We start from the raw sequence: 11,909 nt of genomic DNA on the forward strand, positions 1-11,909 counted from the left end.
GCATGGTCAGTGAGCCGTTGGAGGGGCACTGAATCAATCGTCATGCCCAGGACAGATTAAAGATAGATAGATAGATCAAAGATAGATAGATTAACGATAGAGAGATAGATAGATAGTTCTTTCTTCCGGCGAGGAAAACGTGTATTGGGTGGCATGTTGTATATTATTAGTAATAGTGAAGGGATTTTTGTTCCATTGAGTTGCCGAGAGTGAATGAAAGAAGAGGCATGCAGAAACGTGATAGAAAAGATCGTCGATGTATAGACAGTTTTCTCAAGAGGAAGAGAGGTCAAGCACAAGCATATGAGAGGAGATGTTAGGCTCATGGTGAAGGTGTTTCAAGTAGTATATAACCTGTTTATGATTCGTATAATCTGTCTTTCTCTTTTTTTTCTTGCGTCTGTCTCTTCTCAGACAAGGAATCGACCCAGATAGCGTGAATCTGACTGGAGAAGATAACAATACTGAATGAGAGAGAAAGAGAGAGATGTCTACGAAAGAAGAGTTGCAATGTATGATACATAGGACAGAAAGCTTTCTGTTCTTTTTCACTCTATTTTTGTTGCCTTTCTTGAAAAAGACAGACAGAGAAAGAGCAAGAGAGGGAGTGGAGTGAAGTGGGCAATAGTCATTGATGTCTTTCTTGCATGCACGCCTCGATTTCGTATCTGTATGATTGCATGCATGCAAGGACACTGTTATAACTCAATTTTCTCTCTCTCTCTCCTTACGTACCTTTCCTTCACTTGCGAGACACCTACGACTACTACAACTCCTGCCTATCATACTCTCACTATGACTAACTACTAGTACTACAACTGCGACTTCCAGATGAGTTGCCGTTGATTTTCTTTTTTGTTCTTGAACCTGAAGAAGATGATCTAGCGAGAAGAATGGAGAAAGAGGGGAAAAAAGAATGAACAAGTGAAAGAGGAAGTTTATCCTCTTGAAGTTCTTTCTTTTTTTCCCCCGAGTTCTGCTGGCACTAGGAATAGAGGAGTAGCAGAAGTAGGCGACAAGATACGTGACAAATTCCTGTTTTCTCATGAAGGAGATAGATATATCTGTATCAGCATCTGTTCATCTGTGTTGGTAAGCGGAAAGGCCATGTGAAGAAGAGAACAGGGCCTTGAGGAACTTTCATATGATTCCCTCTCAATATGGGAACATGAGACCACAAGAAATGGTTGTCCAGTTAGCGGGGAGACATAGATTCATCCTGATCGTATCCCATAAGAGAACGATTGGCAAGAAAGAGAGAGAGAAAGACTGTAGTTGTATTTATCTCAGGAGGGTGATAAGATAGCTATAGAGAAGAATGAAGTTCTATGCAGATGGACAAACTGTAGTGTTCATCATACCGTTAGTGTAGAAGGCATTCTCCTCTTTGCTTCCCTGCTGCTGGAAGTGACGTAGAAGAGTTGAAGGGACATCGCCTGGAGGAACGGTGTGTAGTGGTGACAAGGCCGATGATAAGTACCTTCACGTTATCTATGGATAGACGGAGAGATAGATAAAGATAGATAGATCTATGGAGACCGAGCTCTGTTACCCTTATTCTTCGCTGGGAGCAGGAAGACGGAATAACCACTACTATTACGACTACAGATGGCTTTTGCAGACAGCAGCCTTATTATGGATGAATGCCTTGTTTCTAGCTAAGAGAGGAAAGAAGAAAATTCATTTCTTTGAAAAGTTCTCAAAATCCAACAATGGAAAGGCCGGGAAGGAACGGCAGAGGAGAGTAGGCGCCTATCCCCGCTTTCACAGGATACAGATGATCTATGTGAACATCGACACGGTTCTTCAGAAGAAGACTGATGAAAAAACAAAGGAAAAGCAACATAGGTTTATCTATCTATTCTCCTGTGCTAAGATGTCTTTCCCTCGCTCCACTTGGCCGAGAGGGAGAGAGGAAAGAAAAGCAGAGGAATACTCAGACAAGCGATACTTGGTCGCTCGGGTAAGAAGAGCCCTCACGGTAGATCGATCGGTAGGATGATCGCACGAAAGAGAGAGAGAAGACAACCACATCTGAACTCTCAAACCATCTCTCTATTTGAGGCAGAAGAAGCTGTAGATATGTTTGTGTGGAGAGAAGGATGGTCGTCTCTCTCTCTCTCTGAAATGACGACGATAAAACAGCCTTTCCTTCGAAACACAGGGGTCGGTTTCTCCTTGAGAGCTGATGTCTGGATAGATGTGTCAACAAGGAACTGAGAGAACAACCGATTCATCTATAGCAAATCAATCAAGCGATGACCTCCTATCTACTCTTCACATACACAAAACATGATTGACGGCTTCAAATAGAACCCGGAGAGGAGAGGGAGTACATACACTCCGAGGTTACTAGCTAGCTATAGCTAGCTAGCCCTCTCTACATGACAGTGATAGATCTTGTTTCTCCGTTTGATCTTTCTTCACTTTCCTTTACTTTCTCCTCTCTCTTCTTGTCTTCTTTGTTAAAAGCTAGAGTTTTTCTTCCTGTATTCGCGCTTTTTGTAAACGACGAAAGCGAAGAACACGAGAGTCGATGGATCATCCATCGACGGATAAGAGAGGGAGACAGAACTATGATGGACGGAGACAGGAAGAGGGATCTATCGTATTCCAAATAGGGTGTTCCAAGGCAGATAGTCAGTCCTTTTGCTAAGATATACATAGAGATTGTTCGAGAAGCTTCCCTTCAAGATTTGAAAGGGTTTCAAAGACGGCTTCACGTAGAGCTTTATGACCTGTACATACACCTGAATAGGCTAAGCGAATGAGAACAAGTAAGAGAGGTAAAGGAAGATTCTTGAGGATGGGCGACCAGAGAGCGTAATGATGCCAGACTAAAGACGATTGAAGGAATTGAAGAAGAGAAGCTCTCATCTGATTGCGGGTTGCGTAGACCAGAGATGAAGAGAGAAGAAAGAGCACACACGAGATGCTGTTGGGGTGATCTAAGAAAGATCGAAGAAGAAGAACCTGTAAAGTAAAAAAAGAAAAAGAAAAAGAAGGAAACAAATGCATACAATAGAGATAGATAGATAGATAGATAGGCATGGCTTTCCTACTTACATGGAGAGGAGCTTGTGAATAGAAATCTTCGAAATTGACAGGATACTTGTCAAACCACAATCGACGAACACCTTTCTCTCCCTCTCTTCGAAACTGTCTCTGCAGAGCGGCAAAGGACACCCAAGGAATCTCTTCTGTAGACAGATAAGAAGGAGAGAAGGAAGAAGAAGACGTGAACGTGGAAGGCGTTGGTCCTTCCTTCTCTTTGTTCTCATTGCTGCTCTCTGAGACAAGTAAAGCCGAGGAAGAAGAAGAAGGAGAGAAGATAGCGGCTGATCGTGGGACAGCAGCTGTACGGCCTAGCGGCGTGTCTAGATATACTAGGCATCCGAGAGGGCGTTTCTCTGTGCTACGTAGTACTATCCAGTTGGACTGGTTCGACGGGGAGTGAAAGGAATGATGGGAAAGAGAAGAGAGAGGAGAAGAAGAAGAGAAAAATTCCTCATCTTTCTTCCTTATCCCCCCTCTCCTGTGCCATCCAGGAAGAGCAAGAGGGAGATCCGCGGTCTTACTCCTCCGGCAGCTCGCGCCAGTCTTGTCTTTGCACATGAGCAATGAAGAAGAAGACGAGAAGTTAGGCAGGGGAGAAGAAGAAGAGGAAGCAATCTGTCTTGAAGACAGAGACTCTGAGAGAGAAGGAGAGAGATTTGGTCTTTTCTCCTGTAGGTGCTGTTGGCGTTGGAATGAGGTGAAGATTCTCCTGAAGATCTCATGACACCGAAGTTCAGCCTGTTGTGTATGCCATGCAGATACATGTTGTAGGAGATTTCGCAGTCTCTTTCTTTCTTCTCCATCTTCTCTTTTGCCATCTATGTGATAGCTATCCCTTTCTTCTCCTCTGTGGGTCTCTCTCTCTTTATGAATCTTCTCTCTTACGACGTTCTGCATTTCTGTCTTTCTTTCTTCATGGTTCGCTGTCTCCATATCTTCGTGTGGAACCACGCGGACTTCGTCTCGAAGTTCTACACCTCGGGGTGAAGATATGTGGTGAGTCTGTAGACTCAAATCCCCTTCTTCTCTCTTTCCTTCTTCTTCTTCCTCTTCTTCTGCTCTTCTTTCACTAACAGATCCTCTCTCATGATCGAAAGATGCTGGACAAGAAGAAGAAGAAAGAGATGAAGAGAATTGCTGTACCACTCCATCTGTCTCCTTGTCTCCTCCCCCTTCACATAGACTTCTTGTGAATGGACTATCTGTTATCCTTTCTTCTCCATTCCCATCTCCTTCTTCTACTGCTTCACCTTCATCTTCTTCTACTGTTGCTACTTGTTCATTCTTACCATCATCTTCGTTTTTCGTCTTTCCTACTTTCTCCTTCTCCATGGTATAACTCCCCCCCTTCTCATCCCTTCCATCTCCGTCAATAGTCTTTCCTTTCAAGAGAACTCTCCTTTCCTCTCTTCTCTCTTCTTCCATCTCTCTCAAGCAACCATTCTTTATCTTCTCTCGAGCTGCTTCTTCCTCCTGTAAATCGATTCTATCTCTGTCACTTTGTACACCGTGTGAAGAAGATTCTCGTCGTGGCTCTTCTCCCTTTCCTTCTTTCCTGCTTTTAGACTTCATACAGTATCGAGAAAGAAGATAGGGAGGAGAAGAAGAAACAGCTCGGTGGAATAGACGAGAAATGAAGGAGGTGAGTTTAGAGAGGAACAAATGCTGTCTCTCACCCCAGGATGAACTCTTAAGAAGATTCTCTTTCAGAGTTCCCCATTTGAAAGACCTCTGCCATCGCATAATAAAGCCCCCTCCTTCTCTTTCTTCTTCTGCGTCTTCTCGATTTCTTCGTAAGACAAGAAGAGGATGACAAGCAACCCGCTTTCTTCTCGAGTGGATCGTGGAAGGTATAAAGCAGAAGACTGCTGTACAGAGAAGATATAGAAGAAGAGAGAAAGAGGCTACTGTTAAGAGGATCGAAAGACTCTCTTTACTTGTTCTCTTTCCTTCTCTCTCACGACAAGAAGAATCTCCTATCTCTTTTCTAGCTCTCTGTGGCTGTTGAAGAGAGACATGCAATCTCTCTCTCTCAGAGTCGTTCATTTCTCTTCTTCTTTCTTTTCTTTCCCTTCGAAAGATATCCAAGAATATCCACCCAAGGGGAAGACGTGTAAGAGGAGTTGCTCTATTTTGACCTCCATCTATTATGCCTTTTCTTCGATGCGGGATCTTTAGAGAAAAGATAGAAGATGTGTCTGTCGTATGACGAGGTGTACATGTAAAGACGGATTTCAAAAGACAGATACAAGCAGGAGAATCATGTTCTCCATCGAAATTGTTCGCCTTCTCTTTCTCACAAAAAGGAAAAGGAAAGAGTTGACCTTCTGCTCTATCCTCGAGACGCGCATGTGTTATGGATTTCCTCTTTGGAGATAGAGATGGAGAGAGACAGAAATCTCCTGTGAAGTGTAAAGACAGACGAGGATGCGAAGTGGTCTTACAAAGTCGTGACAAGAAGGTCCTGAGAGAGATAGCTAAAGAACTACGATTTGATTCGTGTGCCGAAGAGGTACTGACAGGAAGATGTACAGGAAAGGAAGATGAAAGAGGAGGAGAAGAAGAAGAAGAAGAAAAAGAAAAAGAAGAGGAAGAAGAAAGATGAGAGGTCGAGAAGGACTCTGAGTGGTGAGGATAGGGCGAAGAAGAGGAAGAAGAGGAAAGAGAGGGAGATAATAAGGCTTGTACAGGAGATGACGACTTACTTAGCGGAAAGGAGCGCAAAGGTGAGAGAGGTTTGAGAGGTGAAGAAGTTGCAGAGTCTAGAGATGCTAAAGAGACAGTTTTGGATTCATGCTTTTCTCGGGCTGTTCGCCTTCCTCTCCTCGGATTCTCTCTTTTTTCATTTAGAAAGAGAGAAGAAGAAGGTAAAGAATGAGAGAGGAATCTTTTAGATAGAGGAGCTTTGAAGATATCTCCGTTAAGGTTCTTCTCTTGTCTCCCATCGCAACGAATGCAAGGAGAAAGAGTTTGTTGACCTCTCTGTGCTGATGTTTGTGAGGTGATCCTCACTGTCGACAAGAGATTTCCACTTATCGTGTCTGGAGTAGAAGAGAGAGAAAGAGAAGAAAAGTCTTGGCTGTGTCTACCAGTGAATGGAGAAGAAGAAGATGAGAGAGCTTCAACGGAGAAGAGAAGAACAAGCTCGTTCCTCTCTCCTTCACGGTAAGACTTGATGATTTCATGCTTCTTGACTAAGAAGAAGAAGAGAAAGAAAGTGATAACAATGGCCTTGTAAGCAAGAGCTCGAGACCTTTGACGGACAGTTTGAAAGGGAAGACAGTGGGAAGCTTCCCGTCTGTCTTGTCGTTGAGACATGGAAAGCTTATGAAAGAAGTGTCTTGAAGGATAGAATGAATGAGAGAAAAGAAGAAAGGGAAACGATGGAGACCAAAGAAAAACAGAATGCCCACCATGCTGAAGAAGACTTGCCCGTGTTCTTTTTGAAGATTCTTCCGACGAACAAGAACAACAACCATGGGAGAGGTTTCTAGGAGGAAAGATGAAGGAGAAGAGAAAGAAAAGAGGACCTTCTAAAACTCGGGTTTCTCCCATGTTGTGTGGAGATGGAAACACTATCGTCAGGATTTACTTCTATCTACGAGCCCTAACTACGGCTAGGATAGTGAAGATGGGGTGACACGTCATGGGTCAAGACGAGAGACGCTGAATGCAACCAGGATGAAGGAAGGGTAAGGAACGACATATCTCTCCCTTCAGCTTGAAGGAGGAGAAAGAGCAAAAGGTTGGAAGTCGCCAAGAGGTAAGTCAGAAAAAGAGAGAAAAAAGGACGTCTACGTGGTGGTCTCTTCCATGGAGAATCTGTTGTTCTTCTTGGTGAAAGGTCGTATCGGGTGACGAGGAGTAGAAACAGAAAGAAACATTCTCTGTTGAAGACAACATGCTCTAGTTCATCCCAGTGAAAAAGAATAAAGAGAATGCGATGAATGGGCAAATGATGTGGATAGATGGGAAGAACTTCTCTCCATCTTGGAACGGCTTCCTCTTTTTATTTCAAGACCGGGAAGCCGAGAAACACGGTGCGTAGCCGTCTTCTCATGTGAAAGAAGCGAGTGTTTTCTAGAGTTATCGCTCTTCTCATGAGTAGATATAGAAGACATGCATCAGACCCTGACGGGCTCAATGAGAAAGAAGTCTGGGGTGAGACTCCACCCAAGCCGTTGCCGAAGGCACACCAAGACTCCTACATCGGAAGCGGCGGATCATCGACCCCTCACTCGACAACCTGGAATTACTTTTTTCGATGCCTTTGCAGGTTTCAGATGAAGAAAAAACGAGAGAACCCAGAAGGCGGAGCGAGCTCCCTCTACGCTTGGATAGGAAGGAAACGACTTTCCACTGTTACTCTACTCCATATCCGAACGAAACAGGAACAAGACACACTCATTCATTCACTTTCCACATGGATGCATTCACGATGTGTGCCAGCCTTACGCTTCCATTCTTTCCGTGGTGATCCATCTTTTCTAGCATCATTCATAGCAGCTGTTACCCTGTCGTGTTCCTTAGTAAATCCCGCATGAACCTCGGGAAGTAACTGGAAGGCCCGCTCGCTTTCCTTCTTCACAGGAAGAAAGAATCCCAAACATCGAGCAAGATAAATGACCAAGCCAGCTTCATCTACAAGACAGATATCCAGTGCATGGGAAGAATGAAACACCACAGCCTTCGGTCGGGCATATAACTAGAGTCCGTGCGTGACTTCTCACCGACCCGCAGGCGCAGGATGCGGCGCCGCGTGGTCGTCTCTGGATGTCCGTGGTTCAGTTGTCCTTTTCTCCGATGTATTATCTGTGTGAAGAGTGGTGGTGGATTGGGTTACGCACCAAGCGTATCTTTCCTGTGTGCTTTTCTATTCTCTGTACAGCGTTGTGTCTATTGAGCACTCTCCCAACAGGGAACATCAGTAAACCAGAGAGACAGAAGTGTTTGTTTGAGAGGCGCTATTTCTTTTTGGACTTCTATAGTTATATTCATTCTCTCTCACTGTGTAGACGAGATAAAAGGAAAGACAGCCTACTCAGTCCGCGTTCAAACTGTCCCACATCAGGCATGAAACCGCTGGCTACGACTACAACCACTACCGCATGTAGAACATAAAGTTCCTAGATTGGAGTGCTGTATGAATAGTAGTAACATCAGCACCACTGAATCCTTGTGCTCCTCGTCACTCGTATCCGGCTGCACAGCCTGCTCCCTGTGTGAGCGCCGCCTCACCACAAGATCACAGAGACGGAGGTGCATGCAACACGCTCTTTCTGTGACTACCTCTTCATAAAGATAGCTGCTGAGACACAATTACACCTTCATTGTCGAGTGACTATCCGTCCAGGTGGACTGGCGTACAACACCCTGTCATGTCCTCCCCGTGGCTGTTCATTTTGAGGACTTTACGGCGGTGTGAACGCTCGCTGGGGAGCGCGCGAGTTAGCTGGCAAGTTCTTTGTGGAGGACCTCTTCACCATGCATGCGGATGGGTAAGTACAAAAGCGTAGACACTAGTTCGGACATGGACTGTCGAGAGCCCACTGTATATAGATGCGTCCACGCAGACGCAGCACGTACGAACCCGTAAGTAAAGAATAACGCTTCGACCTCGGTAACATCAAATAACCTGTCGTTAAAAGCCACTAACGTCTCATGCAAATGGATACATATGTCATTAATCACCGGTCGAAACATCCTTGGATGTCTGGTACGAAAGAAAGAAAGAGCTTCACTTCAGCTGTTAAGACGTGGACGAAAACCTCTTTTGAGATCTCCAGAAGCGCTCGGCGATAAAAAAGGATCAAAACAAAAAACAGCATTGAACGATGAAAAATGTGATTAGGGACCATTCTCAAAATCCTGATCGGTCTTCGTCGGGGAGCGGGGCGCGAAGAAGTTGAGGTATCTGAGTAGTTGCATAGGAACCGCACGGCGTTCAGAAACGGGATGAAGCAACGTCCAGACGAGACGAAGAAGCTGTTCCCTTGTCTCTCTGGCACTGTATGTCTTATTCACTTCCGGAAGTGTATGCCACACCGGAGTCTTGCTCAACTGAACAAGCTTCTGAAACAAGGCCCGCACACTCGACCTCCTGGCAGTCATCATCTCAGTGTAGGGGTGATTTCGACCTGTGAGGAACTTGCAAAGCATTACACCAAGAGCCCAGGCACTTTCAACCGCGTACACGGCCGTCCGCTCGTGACCGTCGAGGTACAGTTGGGCCCGAGAAGGGTCGGTCTGTAAGATATGTTCAGCGGCACCATGACTAGTTCCCTCTTTTACAACGTGTGATGTATTTACCAAGAAGATTTGGCCAGTTAGTGGGTGAATACCGAAGTCCTCAAGAGAAATCGACGACAGGACGAAACGAAGATCATTAAGCGCCCCTACCATCTGCAGAATCGAGTAGACCACATATTGAAGTCCCTCAGCAGAAAGCAGGCGTTGATCAACCTCCGACAGCCTCATTCTGGTTGGTGGCCGCAAGGTCAATCTTCTGTATATATGCGGACCAGTGGCAACCGGCCCCGGTGCCCGAGCAAACATATCTGCGTCCGGCGCCACTCGGTAGACTCCGCTAGTCAAGCCCACGCCTATGCGACGAAGCAATTGCACATCTGTATGCGCAGCCAAGCCAACAGTCTCATCCCCTGTTATTTGTCGGTGTAAGATGGACTCCGCCTGTCCTTGCATTTGATCCTCGCTGGTTCCAGCTGTTTCAGTGCGGTATACAAAGGTGGCGCTAAATAGCTGCTCAGATTCGCTGTTGTCCGGTGTCAACGTCACAAGCACCTCCAAGGTGTCTCGGTTCTTTCGGACAAAAGCTGTTTGCCGTAAAACTCCTGTTGACCCGTCGCGACTTCTGACAGGAACACGCTGGTTCGGCGGCAACACGGAATCGAGAGCCTCTTGCAAGTTTGGATCGACCTCACTATTGGCTGTCAAGGCTGTTTCAGCCAGATGAAGGTTTTTCTGTCCTTCCCTGAGGACCTCCAAATCCGGCCTGAGAGTACATTCCGGTATTTCCCGGGGGGGTTCAAAGTTCTCGAAGCCCGTGCTATAAAAAACCGGAGACAGAGGGGGTGAAGCCAATGTTAGTTCCTGCGATCTTGCTTCGGGTGTTTCTGCAGTGCCCTGGCCGGTTGCCACGAGAACGCTCGTACTCCTGCGCGGTGACGTGGGTGTTCGCCCTGTGTCCGGAAATCCTTCTGGTGGCACAAGGCTGGTCGGAGACGCCACAGAACTCAGGCGTGACCGAACGCGGTCGCTGAGCCGCGAACTCGCTCGCCGAAGCGTCTGAGCAGCTCCGCGTGCCAGGGCAGCAGTTTCGCGTTTCCTCTTCCGGTAAGCTTTCATTAGCCGACGCCATAAACCAGCCGCGCGAGATCGAGCGTCACTAGCCCCAGCCTGGAAAAATCCATAAGAGTCGCCCGGCGACGAGTCGCTATCATCACCAGTTTTGACTTCCTCCCCGACACTCGTCACCCCAATCCTCTCAACTAAGCTCACATCATCCTCCTTAGGCGGCGGGGGCGTTGCGGTGCCTACCGCCCCAGCTGGAGACTCTAATTTCTTGTAGCTGCCTTGCGTGCCGCTGGGAAGTTCTACCTTTCGCTTTAGACCCAGACGAGATATTCGGGCCTTTGAAAAAATCCCCGAAGATTTGCCCTTGCCGCTGGCACCCGAGCGTTTCCTGCCTCCTTGGGACCCACTCTGGCCGATTTGACTAAATCCATACAAAGACCAGACACGCTCGGCATCATTACCATCATCAGCATGACTGTCGCCTTGATTGCCATTTGCACTATTAAACCGCCTAAGAGAGTTCAGGATCCCGGTCCTATCAGAAGGCGCTCTCCGAAGACCAAGCGAAGCACGCCGCCCGTCGAGTAGAACACCACTCGAAATGGTAACGGAAACAAATAGAATGAGGAGGCCCGCTGTGACAACAGGCAAACTTCCGCAGACAATCCACCTCCGAGGATACCGAAATGATGCCGATACACCCCCCATCTTCGCTGAAAAACTCAGGAGCTCGACCCCGGAGATGGCCACTCACGTCCCCGGTGACCGAAGCTGCAGCCACCACCGCCAAGAAAAACCAGCGAGGAGTGCGATGTGGCAGCTCGGCACCCCGAGTTGGTTTTCCGCAGCAAGGGTACCAATAGTATCGCGGAATGTGCGGAGGAAGCAAGATTGACCGTACTGCGGTAGACTGAGAGTTGTGACGCCGCCGCCCAAGGTGCCGTTGTCCACTGCAAGAGACTCGCCTCGCTTCAAGACACGGCTCTACCCGATTACGCGATCCCTTGTCCGCAAGCCAACGTGCTACCGCAGCTTTGCGCTCACGGTTAGACTCTGACAGAGCGACACCCGAGGCAGTCAGTGTTCCAGAAGAGAACTCAGCCTGTGTTTTTGTGCGGATTTGGGCTGCCATCGTTCCACGGTACTCGAAGAAGCGACAGGAACAATTGCCGTGTTGCGCGGCACGGCAGACAGCCACCGCACCGGCTTGTGTTGTTGAGAGGATCGCTCTTCCGGCGTGGGTACAAGACTAGCGGAGCAGCACCGGGAGACTCAACCCGGGATGCTGCGCACCTGGTACCGTAGGGTGGCAGCTGCCCGCGAGTTACAGTGAACTAGCGCGTTCTCTACCTCTATCCGTTGCTCTATTGTCGAGAGTGCCTACTCCTTCTATCTCCGACCGAAGGACTGCCGATAAACGAGGATCTGGCTGTAGCTCCTTCCCTCGGAGTGATCCGCGGTCGATACGGCAGTGTTACGCCAGAGAAGCGCTTTTCACGCGACACACCAGCACAAGTGGTGTAAAGGCTGCCGCAAGA

The 11,909-nt window shown here is 47.4% G+C and overlaps 3 protein-coding genes across 3 annotated transcripts; 1 reads left to right on the top strand and 2 right to left on the bottom strand.

Annotated features, from left to right (window-relative positions):
• The first annotated feature begins 36 nt into the window (after positions 1–36).
• Positions 37–871, top strand: CSUI_005863 (uncharacterized protein). The gene has a single exon (XM_068066030.1). It carries the CDS (start codon positions 673–675, stop codon positions 808–810), a length of 138 nt encoding a protein of 45 aa, XP_067921992.1. The 5' UTR covers positions 37–672; the 3' UTR covers positions 811–871.
• Positions 872–1,666: 795 nt separating this feature from the next.
• CSUI_005864 (uncharacterized protein) lies at positions 1,667–8,049 on the bottom strand. Its single transcript, XM_068066031.1, has one exon. The coding sequence runs from the start codon at positions 6,610–6,612 to the stop codon at positions 2,653–2,655; it is 3,960 nt and encodes a 1,319-aa protein (XP_067921993.1). The 5' UTR covers positions 6,613–8,049; the 3' UTR covers positions 1,667–2,652.
• A 478-nt stretch (positions 8,050–8,527) lies between these two features.
• Positions 8,528–11,617, bottom strand: CSUI_005865 (uncharacterized protein). Its single transcript, XM_068066032.1, has 2 exons — positions 9,367–11,617; positions 8,528–8,971 (listed from the first exon to the last, which is right to left on the bottom strand). Exons 1-2 carry the CDS (start codon positions 11,077–11,079, stop codon positions 8,918–8,920), a joined length of 1,767 nt encoding a protein of 588 aa, XP_067921994.1. The 5' UTR covers positions 11,080–11,617; the 3' UTR covers positions 8,528–8,917.
• Between the last annotated feature and the right edge of the window lie 292 nt (positions 11,618–11,909).

This window comes from Cystoisospora suis (assembly GCF_002600585.1).
Source record: "Cystoisospora suis strain Wien I chromosome Unknown contig_2888, whole genome shotgun sequence".
NCBI classification, from domain to species: Eukaryota; Apicomplexa; class Conoidasida; order Eucoccidiorida; family Sarcocystidae; genus Cystoisospora; species Cystoisospora suis.